General features: G+C 39.6%; 1 protein-coding gene across 3 annotated transcripts in view; it reads left to right on the forward strand.

Moving 5' to 3' along the window:
- Nucleotides 1-16,499, forward strand: part of PEX5L (peroxisomal biogenesis factor 5 like) — a 193,663-nt gene that overhangs the window by 85,485 nt on the left and 91,679 nt on the right. For all 3 annotated transcript variants that reach the window (XM_072618406.1, XM_072618407.1, XM_072618408.1), the window contains one exon: nucleotides 7,398-7,509. In XM_072618406.1, coding sequence (XP_072474507.1) covers nucleotides 7,398-7,509 — 112 coding nt within the window. The remainder of the gene's footprint in view (nucleotides 1-7,397; nucleotides 7,510-16,499) is intronic.

Raw genomic sequence — 16,499 nt, forward strand, 5'->3', positions numbered from 1 at the left:
CTACTCACTTCCTTATCCCTTTGAATTCCACCCCTTTCCCCCGGACTATAATCCGCACACACACATACACACACACACACACAACACACACACACACACACACATACACATATGTATGTCTGTCTTCCACAGATGCCTCATTGTAGTAAAAGCAGAGGAATAGAGAGAAGTTTCCTGATCACACACCAGCTACTGCTCACACTTCCCTCTCCCATTACCATGGAGTCCCAATATGGCAGTACATTAATTAGGGCCCTGTTTCTGCTCCTATCATCAATGCTACTTATTTGTCTGAACTACATTCTCCTACATTTGTTAGAGTAAATTAAAATATATTAGAATTCCTACAATATCTGATATATAAAATTCTCATTCACAAGTCATATCTACTGATAAGGAAGTATTTTTGGTCATTGTTGGTACATATAGGGGCCGTGTGGATTCTATCAGGTCGGGAGTCTGCTCACGAGCTGGGAAGGCTTGAGAAGGCCTCAGACACATACTAGCTATGCCACCCTAACAAGTCACTTAATTTCTCAGTACGCTAGGTCTGTGCAACTTTCTAACACTATAAGATATTATATTGTATTGGTAGAGAGAGTTTCCTCACCTGAGAGTTCCCTATATTAACTAAATCTCAGTTCTAAAACTTCTCCCTATTTCACATTTGCAGTGAAGGTATAGGATATTTCATATGTTAATTCATTTTCCTCCATGCTGAAAAGATTCTGGGACCCTACAGACTTCCCCATGGCCTTGCTGTATACTGGTGCCATAACTGCTCAGAGAATACTTAATGTGGTCTCAAAAGAACTGACCTCAGTCAACAAGCATGTGTTAATACTTCCTATGTGCCTGCCTCTACTAATTACACTTACAGCCTGACAGGCCCTCCCCAAATCCAGAGAACCAAGGGGAGTCATTCAAAACCATTCAGGGAATTAGCTCCCCTTTAAGCTAAGGTCAAGAAACCCAAAGGAGGAGGTACTGCATCGCCTTTCAAGTCATCAAAGTAAGGCCTGAAACTAGATGTGGGCTGAGGTCCCTTCAAAACTCTGTTAGGCTGGGAATACAATCCTATGAATCTTTTGATAGCTTTCCTGGTCTATTTATCCTACTGATTCAGCCTCTTAGAAGTGTGTTGACACGTGATTTAGTTTGAGATGCTTTTCTAAATGAGAACAAAGCTCATCTGGTCCAAGGCAGGTAACTCAGGAGCAGAACTCCAAGCAGGAGTCTAATTGATGAATGCAACACCTGCATTGAATCAACAACGTTAAGGGAAAGAAAAAAACAAAAAAAGGCATATGGGGAGTTTCCAAACACAAACTCCTACGCTGTGTTAAAAACAGATCTGAGCACTTTCCATTCATGTAGAAACTAATTAAGAAAACCTTCAGAATGTTTAATTGTTTCACATGCATGGTAAAAAAAAAAAAGTTGTTTAACTGGATTTTTAAAAAATCAGCATTGACAGAAAAGGGGGAAATGTCTTGACACCTTGTTTTCCAGTCTGTTTTTAGTGCTGTTGTTTTTTAACTCAGTTTTATTTTCAATTCGATGGAAGCAGATGAATATATTTTCCTCTAACCTATTTAGAAATGAAATATTCCATTTTAAATCAAACATTCATCTGGTCCTTCAGTCTGAAATTTAAATGATTATCCATCGTTCATGAGAACATGTCATTATCTTTGGAGGCTCTTAGATTATTATTTAAAATGCATTTTGATTCGGGATCCATTCTAAAGCATCCAGGCTCTCCTTTATCCTCAAGTTAAAATGTAAACATTGGATAAATTGTAAACTCATAACATTAAATATGTACATAAGCAAAAAACCCCAAAACTTGAAGCCTCACTCCCTTCGTGTTTTAAAATGCCTCCTGATGTTCTGTGTCCCTTTTTTTCTTTTTTGAAAGCAGAGAAGGACATTTAGATGAGGGAGGGAAGTGACACAGAGGCTCCATCCCTTGCAACAAAACTATTGGCTTGGAGGTGGGTACAGCAGAGACCAGGAATGCTTTCAATTGTCCAAAGGTGAACAAACCTGAAATCCAGCTCAGGGAGGTAGAATTTAGCATGGAATCCTTGATGTAGATTTGGAAAGTCATCTAGTCCAACCTGGAGGTCATCTGATGCAACACTTTCATTTACAGAAGAGGAAGGTGAGGCACAGAGAAGGCAGGATTTGAACCCAGTTCTTCTGAGACCACATTTAGCAGTCTTTCAGTAGTACAAACATATAGACCACAGTGTCACAGTCCAAGTTCAGACCCTCATTAGCACTGTCCTATACTACTCCAGTAATGTATTAAACCTTCCCACCTACTCTGGACCCAGGAAGTCATAGACTCCTCAGCTCATAGCTGGAAAGAACCCTAGAGACCATCAGGTCTAAACTGAGACTCAGTGAGGACAAGTTCATGTATCTAGGAAGTATCTGAACAGAATGGTTACTCATATCTTCCTGGCTCCAAATCTAGTCACAACATCCCTCATCTTCCCTCCCTTCTAACCAATGCAAGCATCATCTGCCCTCCATCTCTGCTCTTGATTACCCTCAATTCCTTTTCCAGGTCTCATTTCTGGCTTTCTTCTACCTCCCTCCTATACTCTGCACCCTGCTTCAGAAACCCTGCTCATCCCATAAAGCTTTTTCTGAACCAAACTGGATTCCAATGAGAAAAAAATAGATAAAATACTGACCAAGAAAGCAGAAAAATGCAGAAAATGCTTAGAAGGATGTTGAGCAAAGTCAGCCTGAGGAATTCAGGGGAGGAAGCTAGGTGGTGGTGGGCTTAGAGCAACCAGACCGTCAACTGTATGTTAGGAGATGAGGTCCCCCAGTGTGGGGGGAGAGAATGATATTAAAACAATCAAATAAATGCTACCTAATCAAAACCTTTCTTTTCCTATAAATAACATCAAGATGAAAGGTATTGGAATTAGCACTGTTCACATTAAAAAGCCCATTTCTTAATTCTGTACTTCCTGGTCCTCTGTTTCCCTCAACCACCAAGACATTCAGAGGCTGCTAAGCAATCTTTCTATTTAAGAAAAAAATACAAGAAGTACTTGCTTGAATGAGATGGAGAGAGGCTGAAATCCTTCTGGTAATTTTCAGCAGATTTGCCTACAAGCATTAAGCCTGCCAAGAAACCTACCCACTTCCTTAGTTTCCTATGAGGGCTACTTCCTATGAGATTTTTGTGTAGCTAAACCATCCTACTGCCTTATGTTTCCTATATGAAATTTTTATGTAGGAAAATAGCTTTACTGCTTCCCAAATGCGGTTCCTATGTCGACAGACCATCCCACTTCCTTATTGCTTCCACATAAGGTTTTTATGTAAATAAACCATCCCACTTCCTTTTACTTTTTGAACCAGACCTGTGGTTTCATAAGGAACTCCCAGAAGTTTTTCTTTATTCCCAGGAAAAAAAAATTCTTCCTAGGAAAGCAGGTTGACACCTTCTCTGCCACATACAGTCCAGAGTTGACTGATAGGTTAAATGATTTGCACAGGGCCATATAGGCAGTGCATTTCAGAAGTAATACTTAAACCCAGGTTTAGACTCTGATTTCAAGAGTAGTCTATCCAATTCACCAGGCCTCATCCATTGTCTACTATGGGCAGGCTTTCTGTAGATAAACTATCCCATTTCCTTATTTTTTCATATATGACATTTTTATGTAAATAAACTATTCTACTACCTTTTTTTCTTTTACTTTCAGATTTTTTCCCTTATATAGTAATATCATTTTCCTGTCAAGACTACTCTTAAAATAAGCTCTATATAACTTATATTTGAGCAAAAGTTAAAGAAATCTGACATCCTGGGAACTGGTTTCTTAAGATATAGTTAGTTTAGACCAATTCCTTATATTTACCAATACAGGCAACACAAAGAGCTCTTGCTCTGGAAGCAATAAATGTCTAGTTATATTTTTTTTGCAGAACAGTTTTAGTCTAAATTTACTATGAAAAAATTCTAAAGCCTGCCAAGGTGATGCAAATTATACTCACCTAATACTCTTACCGTATTGAGATGTCCTGAAGTTATAGCCAATGGGACTGGCCTTCTTTGGTTATTAACTTTTACTCTTCTTTCAACTAACTTATAGTAATAAAGAAAAATAGTTTCCCACAGTTATCGAATATGATCCTAGACTTGCTCCTGACATAGATGTCCAACTCTTCAAATAACAGCTTGGGTTAAAAATATTATCTTCCTCTTATTAGTGAGTGCATAGCAGCCAATGGGTGTGGGATGGATCTGGATGATATAATAGACGTGCTAAAATCAGTCAGCTATGTAGCACTCATTAAATGTCTGCTAGGTGCCAGAAATTTCACTAAGTCCATTAGTCATCAAGCATTGTAAAGTGCTTGTTATGTGCCAGGTATTGTACTGGGCACTAGGAATACAAAGAAAGGCCAAAATAAACAGCATTGCCCTCAAGGCACATATATTCTGATGAAGACAATAAATATATAAAGAACATATATTGTTCAGTCATTTTTAACTCTTTGTGACACCATTTGAGGTTTTCTTGTCAAAGATACTGGAGTGGTTTGCCATTGCATTCTCCAGATCATTTTGCAGATGAGGTAAACTGAGGTAGACAGGATTAAGGGACTTTCCCAGGATCACACAGCTAGTAAATGTCTAAGACCAGATTTGAACCCAGGTCTTCCTGACTCCAAGCCTCTTAAACCACCTGGCTGCCCCGTAGTTGTTTATTGTCCTTCATGCTCTAAGAGGACCTAGCTGTCCCATATAAAGCATATAGATGAGGTCATTAGAAAGGTTAACTGATGTTGCCAGTTGAGAAGATTAGGAAAGGTCTTCTGCAGAAGGGGAGATTCAAGCTGAGTCTTAAAGCCAGGTGCTGGGAATACAGAAGTCAAAGTTGGAGATAGGAGGGCAAAGGTCCCTGCCTTTAAGATACTCCCTTTGGTAACTGCTATTCATTCACCTTCGCAAGCACAATGTAGTGCCATAATAGTGGAGCCCTCCTTCAGCTCTTAAAGTTTTCTAGCTAAATAGACTTTAAAGCACACATAGGTAGCCATCGACCTTTCATGACATAAAATGTGGCTCCCACCATGCAGTGAGAAGCATGCCATGCCCTGGTGACCATGAAGTGGACAATCTCAAAGGAGATAACTCCATCAGAGTCTATATTCATTTGGAATTGTCAGGGATCGATAGCTGGCAAGTACAGAAAAACATCATTAGACTTCAAAAGCTTGAGCAATGGTCATGGCATGTGTTGGATCCTAGATGAAAGCTTTATCGCTTGAAGGAACCTTATTAGAGAACACAGAGATCAGTCTCAAGGTTTTACAGATGAGATTGACCAACTTGCCCAAGGTCTCCCAGGTAGCAGTGGCAGAGAAAGGATTTGAACTCTCTAATTCCTAGCAACAGTATTTCCACTATACCACACTGCCTCTCAGGGAGCACAACATATCAGAAGCCTAGAAGAGGGAAAGGAACAATTTTGTATTTTCTGGGAAAAAAAATAATATGGGACATTTCAATTCTACTTCTGGCTACTAATGGTACCTTTTATGTGAGCATAAGGCACTCAGAAACTCAGGCTAGCCCATACTCTACTAAATTCAACTAGTATTTTTCTAAAACATGAGTATATAGTCCCAAAATATTCAAACTTGCTTCACTGAGAGGCAAAGGCCTGGCAATGAGGACCCTAGGAATGCTATAACTTATTCCCTTTTCAGTTTATGGGAACATATTGAAGACTGTGAATCCCATTGATCCCACTGAGATTCATGAGAGATTTAGAGTCTCATGGTACCGATGAATCAAATTAAGTGAGCCTCTGATGTGGACAATACCCAAGTAACCATTCAACCAACCAATAATTTAATCCATTTTAAAAAGCACCTACTATGTGCCAAGCTCTATGCCAGATTGTAAAGATACAAAGACAGAAATTGAACAATCCCTGCCCTAACAGATCTCACATACTCTAAGCATTAAATACTCCCCTTTTACTTATTTAGAAAAATATCCATAATTCATTAAGGAACCATAGCTCTCAGCAGCATTCAGTTCTATTGCCACACCCAGGTCATTCTGCCCGAGAAGCAAAAAAATGGAACCACCCAAAACAAGGCAGCATTCCGGGACTTGAGAAATCACTTCTGTTGAGAGCTTTAGAAGTTAAAACATATGTTTCTACTTTAGCTTTCTAAATATATGTGAAGTATCTGTTATTTCTCAGTCTATGGTCCCCCCTCGTCCCAGGAACAAACTAGAAACACATGATCCATCTGAAGAAGTCAACAAAAAAAACTAAAAATAATCCAATCTTGCAAAAAAAGAGTAATCATAGAGTGAGTCATCAAATCACACAAGATTTCCATTTCCAAGTGGGTCTCTCAAGGGTTCCTTTAGTGACTTCCCTTGTAAACTTCCATGTTTCCTTCCAGATCATTAACCAAAGATGACCAGGCAAGGGCTAGGTGAAGAGTTACATGGAGCAGCTTCAAGCTAAGGTGCTCAGTTAAATTCAGCAAACATTTACTAAGTGCCTGCTGTATACCAGGCACTGTGCTAGGTAATGCAGATAGAGAGACCAAAATGAAAGTTGCTGCTCCCCCCAAGAGCTTAGACACAAACTGTTTACAAGCTATTAGGAGCCTCCTACCAGTTATAAACCAATGAGAAACTAAGAGCAGGATCTTTGCCATTACAATGAAAAGCAAGAGGAAGTATGATTGACAAATCACAGGCACTTCAGCTTTTTAAGGACAGGACTATTACACAAAGCACCTGTGCAATTGGCACCCTTTTCAATAGCATGATAAGGTGGTGTTTTCATTCAATACAAGACAACACCAAAGGAACTTAGGGTGTTCCTATAGATAACTAAGAGGCAGTATATGCACATGTAAGTACATATGTGTGTGCTAGGATGCCTTATTGAGTACACAGGAACCCAAGTATACATTATGATGGAGCCATCCTCACTAGAAGACATACGCTGTGAAACCGAAGTCATTCTTACGACTCTTGGTGTCAGTTATTTTCTTGGTTTGCCTGTGAGAAATCAAGGATTGCCTATTAATAATCGAGGCTGAACAAGAGTCGCAATGGCATTTTGACAATAAAAAATGATTCAAAGGTCCTTCCAGAATGGGGAGAAAGCTTAAATTAAAACCTTTTCAATTAAAGAAAACTGCCATTGGTGGGGGAGAATGTCAGGGAGAGCCTTGATAATGTTGGAAGGTTCATTTTTTGTTTCTTTAGTTGATTGTTTTGGTAGGTTTGCTATTCTCATTTTGTTGCAAGGCTGCATCGTCATTGGTCTGGTTCTGCTGCTAAATCAAGCTTTCTGATACCTCTTTTCATTTGTTCTCAGCTGGTGAATGAGCAGCAAGAAAGCAGACCCCTCCTAAGCCCTTCTATCGATGACTTTCTCTGTGAAACCAAAGCGGAAGCCATTGCCAGGCCAGTTACATCAAATACAGCAGGTAATTCATTTTCTTGATCTCATTAGATCTCAAATAGAATTAATTTGGGTAGTCATGAAATTCAGATTTTCTTTCCATGGTGTGCTTACATATTTGCTTCCAAAAAGGGAGAGGATTCTTTCCAAGAGAACAAAGCTTTATAATACCATATGTGCTGTTAGATATAAACCCGCAAAGCAGTTTTTATGGTGCAACAAATTGTAGTTTATGTACCCAGACCAATTTAATGGAATGAAAAGAGTCAATGTAGCTGAGAAATTTCTTTCTCTTCATATGTCCATGTCTATATCTTGTCTATATCTCATACTGGGTGAGAAGCAGTGCGACGTAGATAGAGTTTGCTGGTCTTGAAGAAAGGAAGACCTAGTTTCAAAGTCCTTCTTCAGACACAGACTAGCTGTGTAACCCTGGTCAAGTCATTGGACTTCTCAGCGCCCCCAGAAACTCTTTAAGACAATGCATTTTGGACAAAAATGCTATAAATCAGTAGAAGGAGTTTCCAAACTATGAGTTCCTTTTCTGATGAAATCACAAGATGGGATAGGAGGGGTAAGGGAAGGATGCACTAGAGAGCATTTAAAAGATCTCTCCATGTCAAAAAGATCATTCAGGCCAATATCATGGCATATTTGTCTCCAGTCATGTTTTATAGGGAAAAAATTCTCATAAAATACAATAACGTGGGTGGTTCCTTTAAGATAATTGAAATGAGGTTTGATGTAATGATATAAAGCTTATTTAATCTCCTATGCATAAATATGGTACTTGTCATGCATGCACGCACACACACACACACACACACACCACAACACAAACTTTGACAAATCCACCAGAAATTAATAAATTTGATTTTAATGTAAGTGATAATTACATCCTTATAACTTCATTAGCAGTAGATAAAATTTGCTTACATGCTTTATCAAAGAGAGAAGAAAAATTCATAAAACCAGAGGGACATTCTTGAGAAAGAATAAGAAAAATGTTTTGAGTAAGAACACAATGTGATTTTGGTTGTACAGGATATAGAGTTACTAACTGAAAAGGCAGATTCATGCATGCATCCCATAAATCACTTCCATGCAGTTTCCTTTAAGCCTAGAGGCCCATGCTTTCTGGCTAACTGTGCACTTTTATTAAGCTTCTTAGTATCCTGAAAAATCTGCCCTGTAAGAGAAAACTCTGACAATGAATTCCAGAAACTGAAAGCCAAAAAAATATACCAGGAGAAAATTACACTAGAAAGACAAAACTCATTTCTAATATCTTCCTTTTCAAAGCAATTTAATATTTCCTCACCACTTATCTCATCTTCTCAAATCAGATATTTTTCTCTTTTTGAAGCCGTCAGTGAAGAGGAGAGGTAATGTAGCATAGTGCAGTGCAGCATGATGGGTAGACAGCTTGCCTCAGAACCAGGAAGACCTGGTTCATCGCCTACCCTGACACATACTGGCTGGGCTTCCCTGGCCAAGAGTTCCAAGAAATCCTCTAAGACTACATTGCAAAGAAAGGGCCAACCTGCTTTGGTAGGGAGGATATCCTCATGTGGAAGTTCCCTACACCAATGAAGTCTAGTCCTCAGTTTTATCAACCGAGGAAAAGGGCAGCATGTCTGTCCTCGGCCACAATACAAAAAAAGGTTGTAGACCATGTGGTGGGGTCAGACTTTTTTGTTTCTGAACTGCAGGTGAGGTGTGAGAAGGAGCCAGAATTTTCTTTTCGTCTTTCACATCCACCCTGAGAAATTCCAAAAGTGACATGCCTTGCTTTTATCATGGCATATAACCCAAACATCTGAGTTCACTTATACTAACTACATACACTTGGCAGAATCAAAATGAAGGTACAGTGACCTAGACTTTGTTCTATGACATTAAAATTTAAGGGGCAAGGAGAGCATTTACATTGCTCTAGTAGCAGAAAAATAACCAAACTCAGGAGGGAGGGATTGGGAAAAAAAAATAAGTATTTATTAAGGGCCTACCATATGCCAGGCCTTGTGCTAATGCTTTACAAATACCATGATCTTTGATCCTCACCACAACCCTGGAAGGAGGTACTATAATCATCTCCATTTTGACAGTAGAGGAAACTGAAGTGAAGTGATGTGCCCAGGATCACACGACTAATAAGTGACTGAAGGCAAATTTTAACTCTGGTTTTTCCAGCTCCAGGCCCATTCTATCTGATGTTCTACCTAGATGGCCCTCATTAGAATAGATAACCATCAGATATCATGCTTTTCCTCTGCTGCGTCAGTTCCCCAAGTGAGGTTCAGTCCCCTCTCCTATGGGGCTTTGTACCCCTTTCTTTCCACCTCAACTGACTTTATCATTTAAAAAAATTATTTGAAGATATATTTCATGCTTCTTACACTGGGTTTATTTATTAAGCTTGTACCAACCACCTAAATTGCTTATTACATTTCAGTAAGAAAAGTATGACTTCTCTAAGGCCCTAACGCAGAAAGTTCTTCAGAGGGCAGGTGCTTCTCAGGTCTTGATCTTAGAACCTTTCACTTGTCCCAAGCCCTGCTGACATTGCAGAGAAGTCCAGAGCTATAACTAGCGATTTTTGAACCTGGAAAGAACACTGGGGAATGGGGAGGGGACATCTACATACAACCCAAGGCAAGTGTCTTCAAATTGACTTCTCAAGTCAAAACAGTACCCTCATGCCCATGAGCAGAAACCAGGCTAGGTGAAGATGGAATAGAACAGGGCTAGGCCAGAGAAGAATTCCCTTGAAGTAGGTACCCAGGAACTGTAAGTGGACTGTCTGGTAGCTTCCTATTTCAACCAACACTTCTTGAAAATTAGATGTTGAGACGTATGTATGGCTTAATGGATAGAGAGCTGGTCTCAGAGCCCTGCATTCAAGTTATGCCTCTGAAACGTAATGACTGTGTGACCATAGACCAGTCACTTAATTTCTCTGTGGCTCAGGATATCCTCTAGGATTTCATCAGTTAAAGGGTAGTTGCCAATCTATTGTGCTAGACTTTCTCTACAGCAATGAAATAAACCTAGACCAAAAAGAAAAAAAACATATTTTGGTGGTGGGTTTTGTTGTTTTTTGGTGATGGAATATAAGAGCCCTTGGTACCCTCAAAATTTAGCACTGATAGCTTAAGCTCCAGTCACCCCACTCTAGTTACATCTCTGTCCAAGTTACTCTGGAAGGATACCCTTGAAAAGTTTAATGTGACAACCTTTGAGAAAGGGGTCTTTCTATTTTTCTAGATAATCTCTTCAAAAAATAACAGAGAAATGCAAAAGAGTTTGATAAAACAAAGAAAATGTGTCATTTCTTGGGCCCAGTCAAGAATACGGAAAACACATACAGGGAATGCACTTCTCAGGGATCTATTTAAATGAGAGTGTTTGGGGACTTTTGTCTTTAGGGTTCTCAGTTTCACCTCTTGAATACATCTTATTTATGGGCTCTTCACGGTAAAAAGCCTCGTGTTTGCAATTTGGAAGGCAAATGTTTTACTTCAGCTATAACCTCTCAAGACAAATTAATTTCTCGAGAGTCCAAAAAAACCCCCCAAACTAACACTGATTAATATAGTTTTGGAGAATAGCAACATTAAAAACAATATGAGGCACTCACAAATTACAAGGATAAACCAAAATGATGACTCCTTTACTAATCTCCATCTTGTTAAAAAAGAAAAGGTAGTTATTTTCTGCTTGGAAGAAATACTAAGTATTGAATGATGTTTTCCACACCATTCCCAATTCATCTTGGCCTTTTCTTTATCTCAACAATGAGGGTAAATTGCATGTCAATCAGGAGTGAGCTAATTCAATTGACCAAATGAAATTGAAGTCAAGTTTATTATTGGGAAAATATCTAGTATTAAAGTTTTCACCCTTCATATGACTATAAGATCAAACCAGAGCTGTGTAAATTCTTTTATTTCACTGTGGTCATTTTTAGTGGCCACACCTTGGGACACAGGAAATCTCAAGCTAATATTGGGATACCTTGCCTGTGAGGTTCTTTCAGCTCAATAGACTGAGAACACCCCTACAGACATTCTCAGAACATTACAAGCCCTTGATAGAGCCTCATACTGTCTTTCCTTTCTTTGAAAATGCCAGCTCAAATTCTATCTTCTACATGAGGATTTTCTTGATCCCCTCGATGGCTAGTGCCCTCTGTCTCAAACTACCTCGTATATAACTTTTTGTTGTTGTTATTGAATTGTTTGAGTTCTGTCCAACTCTTTGCGACCTCATTTTGGAGTTTTCTTGGGTAAGATACTGCAGTGGTTTGTGATATCTTTCTCCAGTTCATTTTACAGATGAGCTCTTATAACAACAAGGATCCCCACATACATGGGAGGGCCTGCTGTACAGGTTCTTAGATCCACTTTTCTAAAAAGAAAGCAACTTTTGAGGTGACAACAATCTACTTTAATCAAGCACATATATCATTCACCTAGTTCAGGGGGGAAAGTCAGCACCCTGAACTTCAGAGAAAATATAAACAGAGAAATAAAGACCAGCAGACAAGGCTTCCAGCTGTCTGAGTATAAGCAATACATACATCACAGGTCAACAGACAGATAACCGTCTGACCATACATACATAGTTACCAGAGAAAGAAGCACCAAAATCTGGGTTTTCAAAGCCAGGGGGCTCCTTAGCAGCTGCCCAGAGTCTTGTCTGGACAAACAAACACTTCCAATGAGTAAGCCGCAAAGTGAAACCTCACCTCAGAGTATTTATACATTGATCAGAGTCAGAGGGCAGGACCCTCCAACCCAGTGCCTCAGTAAAAATTAACAAAAGGCATCAAGGACTATTAATAGGGGGGAAGATCTTTAACTCTCCCCCCCTACACACACCATTAACCTTGCATTAACATTACAGCTCTCTTGGACATATGATCACCAGAAAAATTGGAGGTGGGGATTTCATTTTTAAATGCAACGAAAGATTTTTCTGCATTATCAAGTCATTGAAGTTTTTTTGGAAACAAGACTTGAGTCAATTAAGCACAGTAAAGGAATAGGCCAAGGTTTAACATGGAAGGTAGAGCCTTGACTAAAAAGGGAGCTATGGCACCATGCCCACGGAGTACCATGGATCTTAGTGTCAGTGAGAAGTTTGTCCCACAGCTAGGAAACCAAAAAAGGACGAAGCTGTAACTTATCTAGAAAAGAGGAATAAGTCATGCAAATAAATAAGGTCCTGCCTCCTAATCAAATCAGCTTCTTAAAAACACTGCACACTTCTTTTCTGAACAGTTATCTAACCAGGCTGTGCTGTGCAGTCATGGACCTGGACAGCTGGAAGGGGTTTCAGAAGAGAACCATTATGTCCCATTTCCCATCTCTGTGCATTTGTACAAGCCATCCCCCAGGCCTGAAATATGCATGCTTTAGAAGGTTTTGTTTTTCTTTTCAATTGATGAACGAGTATAGGAGAAAGTGAAAATAATTGCTTAACTAAAAAATAAAATGAAAATACTAAAAAAATATTAAAGCACTCATCCACTTGACTTTATTTTCAGAGATATCAGAAATATTGGTAATTTCTTCTGATCTAACTATTGTCCATCAGTCAGATGTGAGAAGGCCAAAGGTATTCATAGTTCATCTCTAGGATGAGGTCTTGAATTAATTTAATCTGGAAGTATTAATGAGGTCTGTTGCTTTTGTAGAATGCTTTAAGGTTTACAAAGCACTTTACATGTGCTGTCTCATTTAATCCTTACAAAATCTCTGAGAAGTAGGTGCTATTATTATCCCCATTTTACAGATGAGAAAACTGAGGATGAAGGAAGGTAAGTAACTTGCCCAGGGTCACACAGCTAGTACAAAGGCTGAGGCAGGATATGATCTCAAGTCTTCTTGACTCCAGGACCAGCCCTCTATCCACTATACCACTGGGCTGCCTCGTTGAAACTTCTTATGATCCTTAAGCAATGTTATAAAAATACAAATTAATAAGCAGTTGTTAAATGTCTGCTCTGTGCCAGGCACTGTGCTGGCTTCTGGGGGTACAAGTACTAAGAATGAAACCATCCTTACTCGCTGCAAACTTACATTTGAATAGGGGCTCTAATGAGTACTAACTACATAGAGAATAATTAAAGAGAATAACTACAAAATAATTAAATAGAGCACCAGCCTTGGAGGCAGAAAGACTCATCTTCCTGAGTTCAAATTCAGCCTCAGACACTTACTAGCTGTGTGACCCCAAGCAAGTCACTTTACCCTGTTTGCCTCAGTTTCCTCATCTGTAAAATTAGGTGGAAAAAGAAATGGCAAACCACTCCAGTATCTTTGTCCAAGACAACCCTAAATGAGAACACAAAGTTTCAGACAAAATTTCAACGACTAAATAGCAAAGATATACCAGACATTGCATTAAGTCCTAAGGATGCAAAAAAAGGTGATAACATGGTCCCTTGTCCTCAAAGAGCTCACAGTCAAGTAGGTGAAATTGATATTCAAATGCCTATACATACAAAAGTAAATTGGACATTTGTACATATGTGTATGTCAATATAAGTGTAGTGATATATACATGTAAATGGGAGGTGGTCTCAGAAGGCACTAACAGTAGGGAGGGGAGGGAAGACAGAAAAAAATGTTTCATTCAACAAGTCTACTACCGTTGTCCAAAAACACTGAATTCAGTTCAGTTCAATTCAGTTCAAAAGGTATTAATTAAACGTATTCTAGGCACTGCGCTAGACCCAAAAGGAGGAAAAAACAGCGCCTGCCCTAAGGAAGATTATATTCTACTGGTGACTGTGCTTAAGCTTAAATTCATCCAACTGAGCAAACTATCATTCTATATCTATATCTATCTTTCTACCTATAGATGCACACACACACACACGTGCATATGGCATTTAAGGAATTTTCTAAGCGTCCTTTCTTTACCAATACTGCATAGCTATCTCTATGTCCATGAAATACAAACACACATTTATGTTCATTTAAATGTAAATGCGGATTTTGATGCCAAGGAGAAACTGAGGCAACATGAGGTAGTGAACAAGGCAGAGACTTGGAGTAGGAATTTCTGGATTCAAGTCTCACCTTAGACACTTGCTTAATGACCTGGAATAAGTCAACTCTGTGCCTCAGTTTCCTCATCTGTAAAATGAGAGAGATGGACTCCATGGCGTCTGAAGTTCCTTCTCACCCTAAAACAATCCTGTGACCCACAGTCTCAATTATATGCCTAAAGAGAAAGGATTAAGAAAATGCTTAAGAGTTCTGACACAATCAGGTGGGTTGTTTTTCCCTCCCTGAAGAGTTGAAGTGATTTCTATTTTTCTTTGAATCCCCAGTGTTTACCACACTTCCAGTACACAGCAAGCACTTACATGCTTTTTAATGATTTATGATAAATGTAATAAAAGAATATCAAATCACAGTTTTTGGGTCCCTGATAGAGAGCAAAACTAGACCAGTGAGCACCTTAGAAATCAGATTAAGAAAAACAACCATCTTCTCTGACAGTCTTTGACGTACCTATGGAGTAGCCAGGCTCATAGTTTAAGGAGTAACCAAAGGGAGCTACCCACAGGAAAGAAAGAGCACCATTTCTCCTGCTGAGAGAGAGAGACAGAGAGAGAGAGAGAGAGAGAGAGAGAGAGAGAGAGAGAGAGAGAGAGAGAGAGAGAGAGAGAGAGAGAGAGAGAGAGAGAGAGAGAGAAAGAGAGACAGAGACAGAGACAGAGAGACAGAGAGAGACAGAGACAGAGACAGAGAGAGACAGAGAGAGACAGAGAGAGACAGAGAGAGACAGAGACAGAGACAGAGACAGAGACAGAGAGACAGAGAGAGACAGAGACAGAGAGACAGAGAGACAGAGAGAGACAGAGACAGAGAGACAGAGAGAGAGAGAGGGAGACGGAGACAGAGACAGAGAGACAGAGACTGAGACAGACAGAGACAGAGAGAGAGACAGAGAGGCAGAGACAGAGACAGAGAGAGAGACAGAGAGGCAGAGACAGAGAGAGACAGAGACAGAGAGACAGACAGACAGACAGAGAGACAGACAGACAGACAGAGAGAGGAAGGGAGAGAGAGACTGAGTCTAGCCTGCCATGCTTTAGAAATCAGAATTATTGGGGAACTGGTCTACTTCAGATCTCTCCTTAATCACCGAGCTTTCCCTCCCTTTTCATCAGCATGGTAACAAACAAGCTCTTTGGACTGTGAGGTTTTGGGTTTCCCTTTTGCTTTGAAGACAACAAAGGGGAAAGGGGGTAAGAACTGGCACTGCAGGGAGAGTTCGATGTGCTGGTGAGGGGAAGAAAGGATTTGTTTTATAAATTCCTTTTTTGGATAGACACAGTTCTCATTTTCTTCCCCCCTTCTCCCTTTTTTTTACTCTTTTAACCTGCCTGAATGGTGGGAACTGAGCTATGAAATTAATTTAATATTCCCAAATTATCATTCCATGACACATGTACTTTCTGTGCTCAAGCAGAGTATTTCAATATAATTTGCCACTAAAGGATGCCAGGGGTAAGTGACTAATTCCCAGCTGTTTTGAAATTAGAAAGAAAAAAACATTCTACTTTGGTGTTCTGTGGCCTTTGATCCAAAATGAGACACTGTAAGTCCATGTGAACTGTGTGGTTTCTCCCACTTACCAAAGATCTGAAACAAAAAGAGACCTCAGATATTATGGAGTTCAATCTCTTTATTTTACAAATGGAGGAAAGTGAGGCCCAGGGCCATTAAAGAATCATAGAATCTGAGAGTTATAAGACACTTCAGTACCTTCTAGTCCAACCTATACACGAAAAGAATTCCCACTATAAACGACTTGCCCAAGGTCAGACAGCTAGTAACATCATAAGTAAGATTTGAATCCAGGTCCTCTGACTCCAGAAATAGTGGTCTTTCCACTGTACCACAATGTCCCCCTCCTTAGACCTAGAAACCCTACCAGTATGTTGGGTGTCATCACAATCCTTCTGGAATTTTCATTGATTCTAAATAGCAT

The sequence above is a fragment of the Notamacropus eugenii genome, chromosome 6 (assembly GCF_028372415.1).
Source record: "Notamacropus eugenii isolate mMacEug1 chromosome 6, mMacEug1.pri_v2, whole genome shotgun sequence".
Classification (NCBI taxonomy): Eukaryota; Metazoa; Chordata; class Mammalia; order Diprotodontia; family Macropodidae; genus Notamacropus; species Notamacropus eugenii.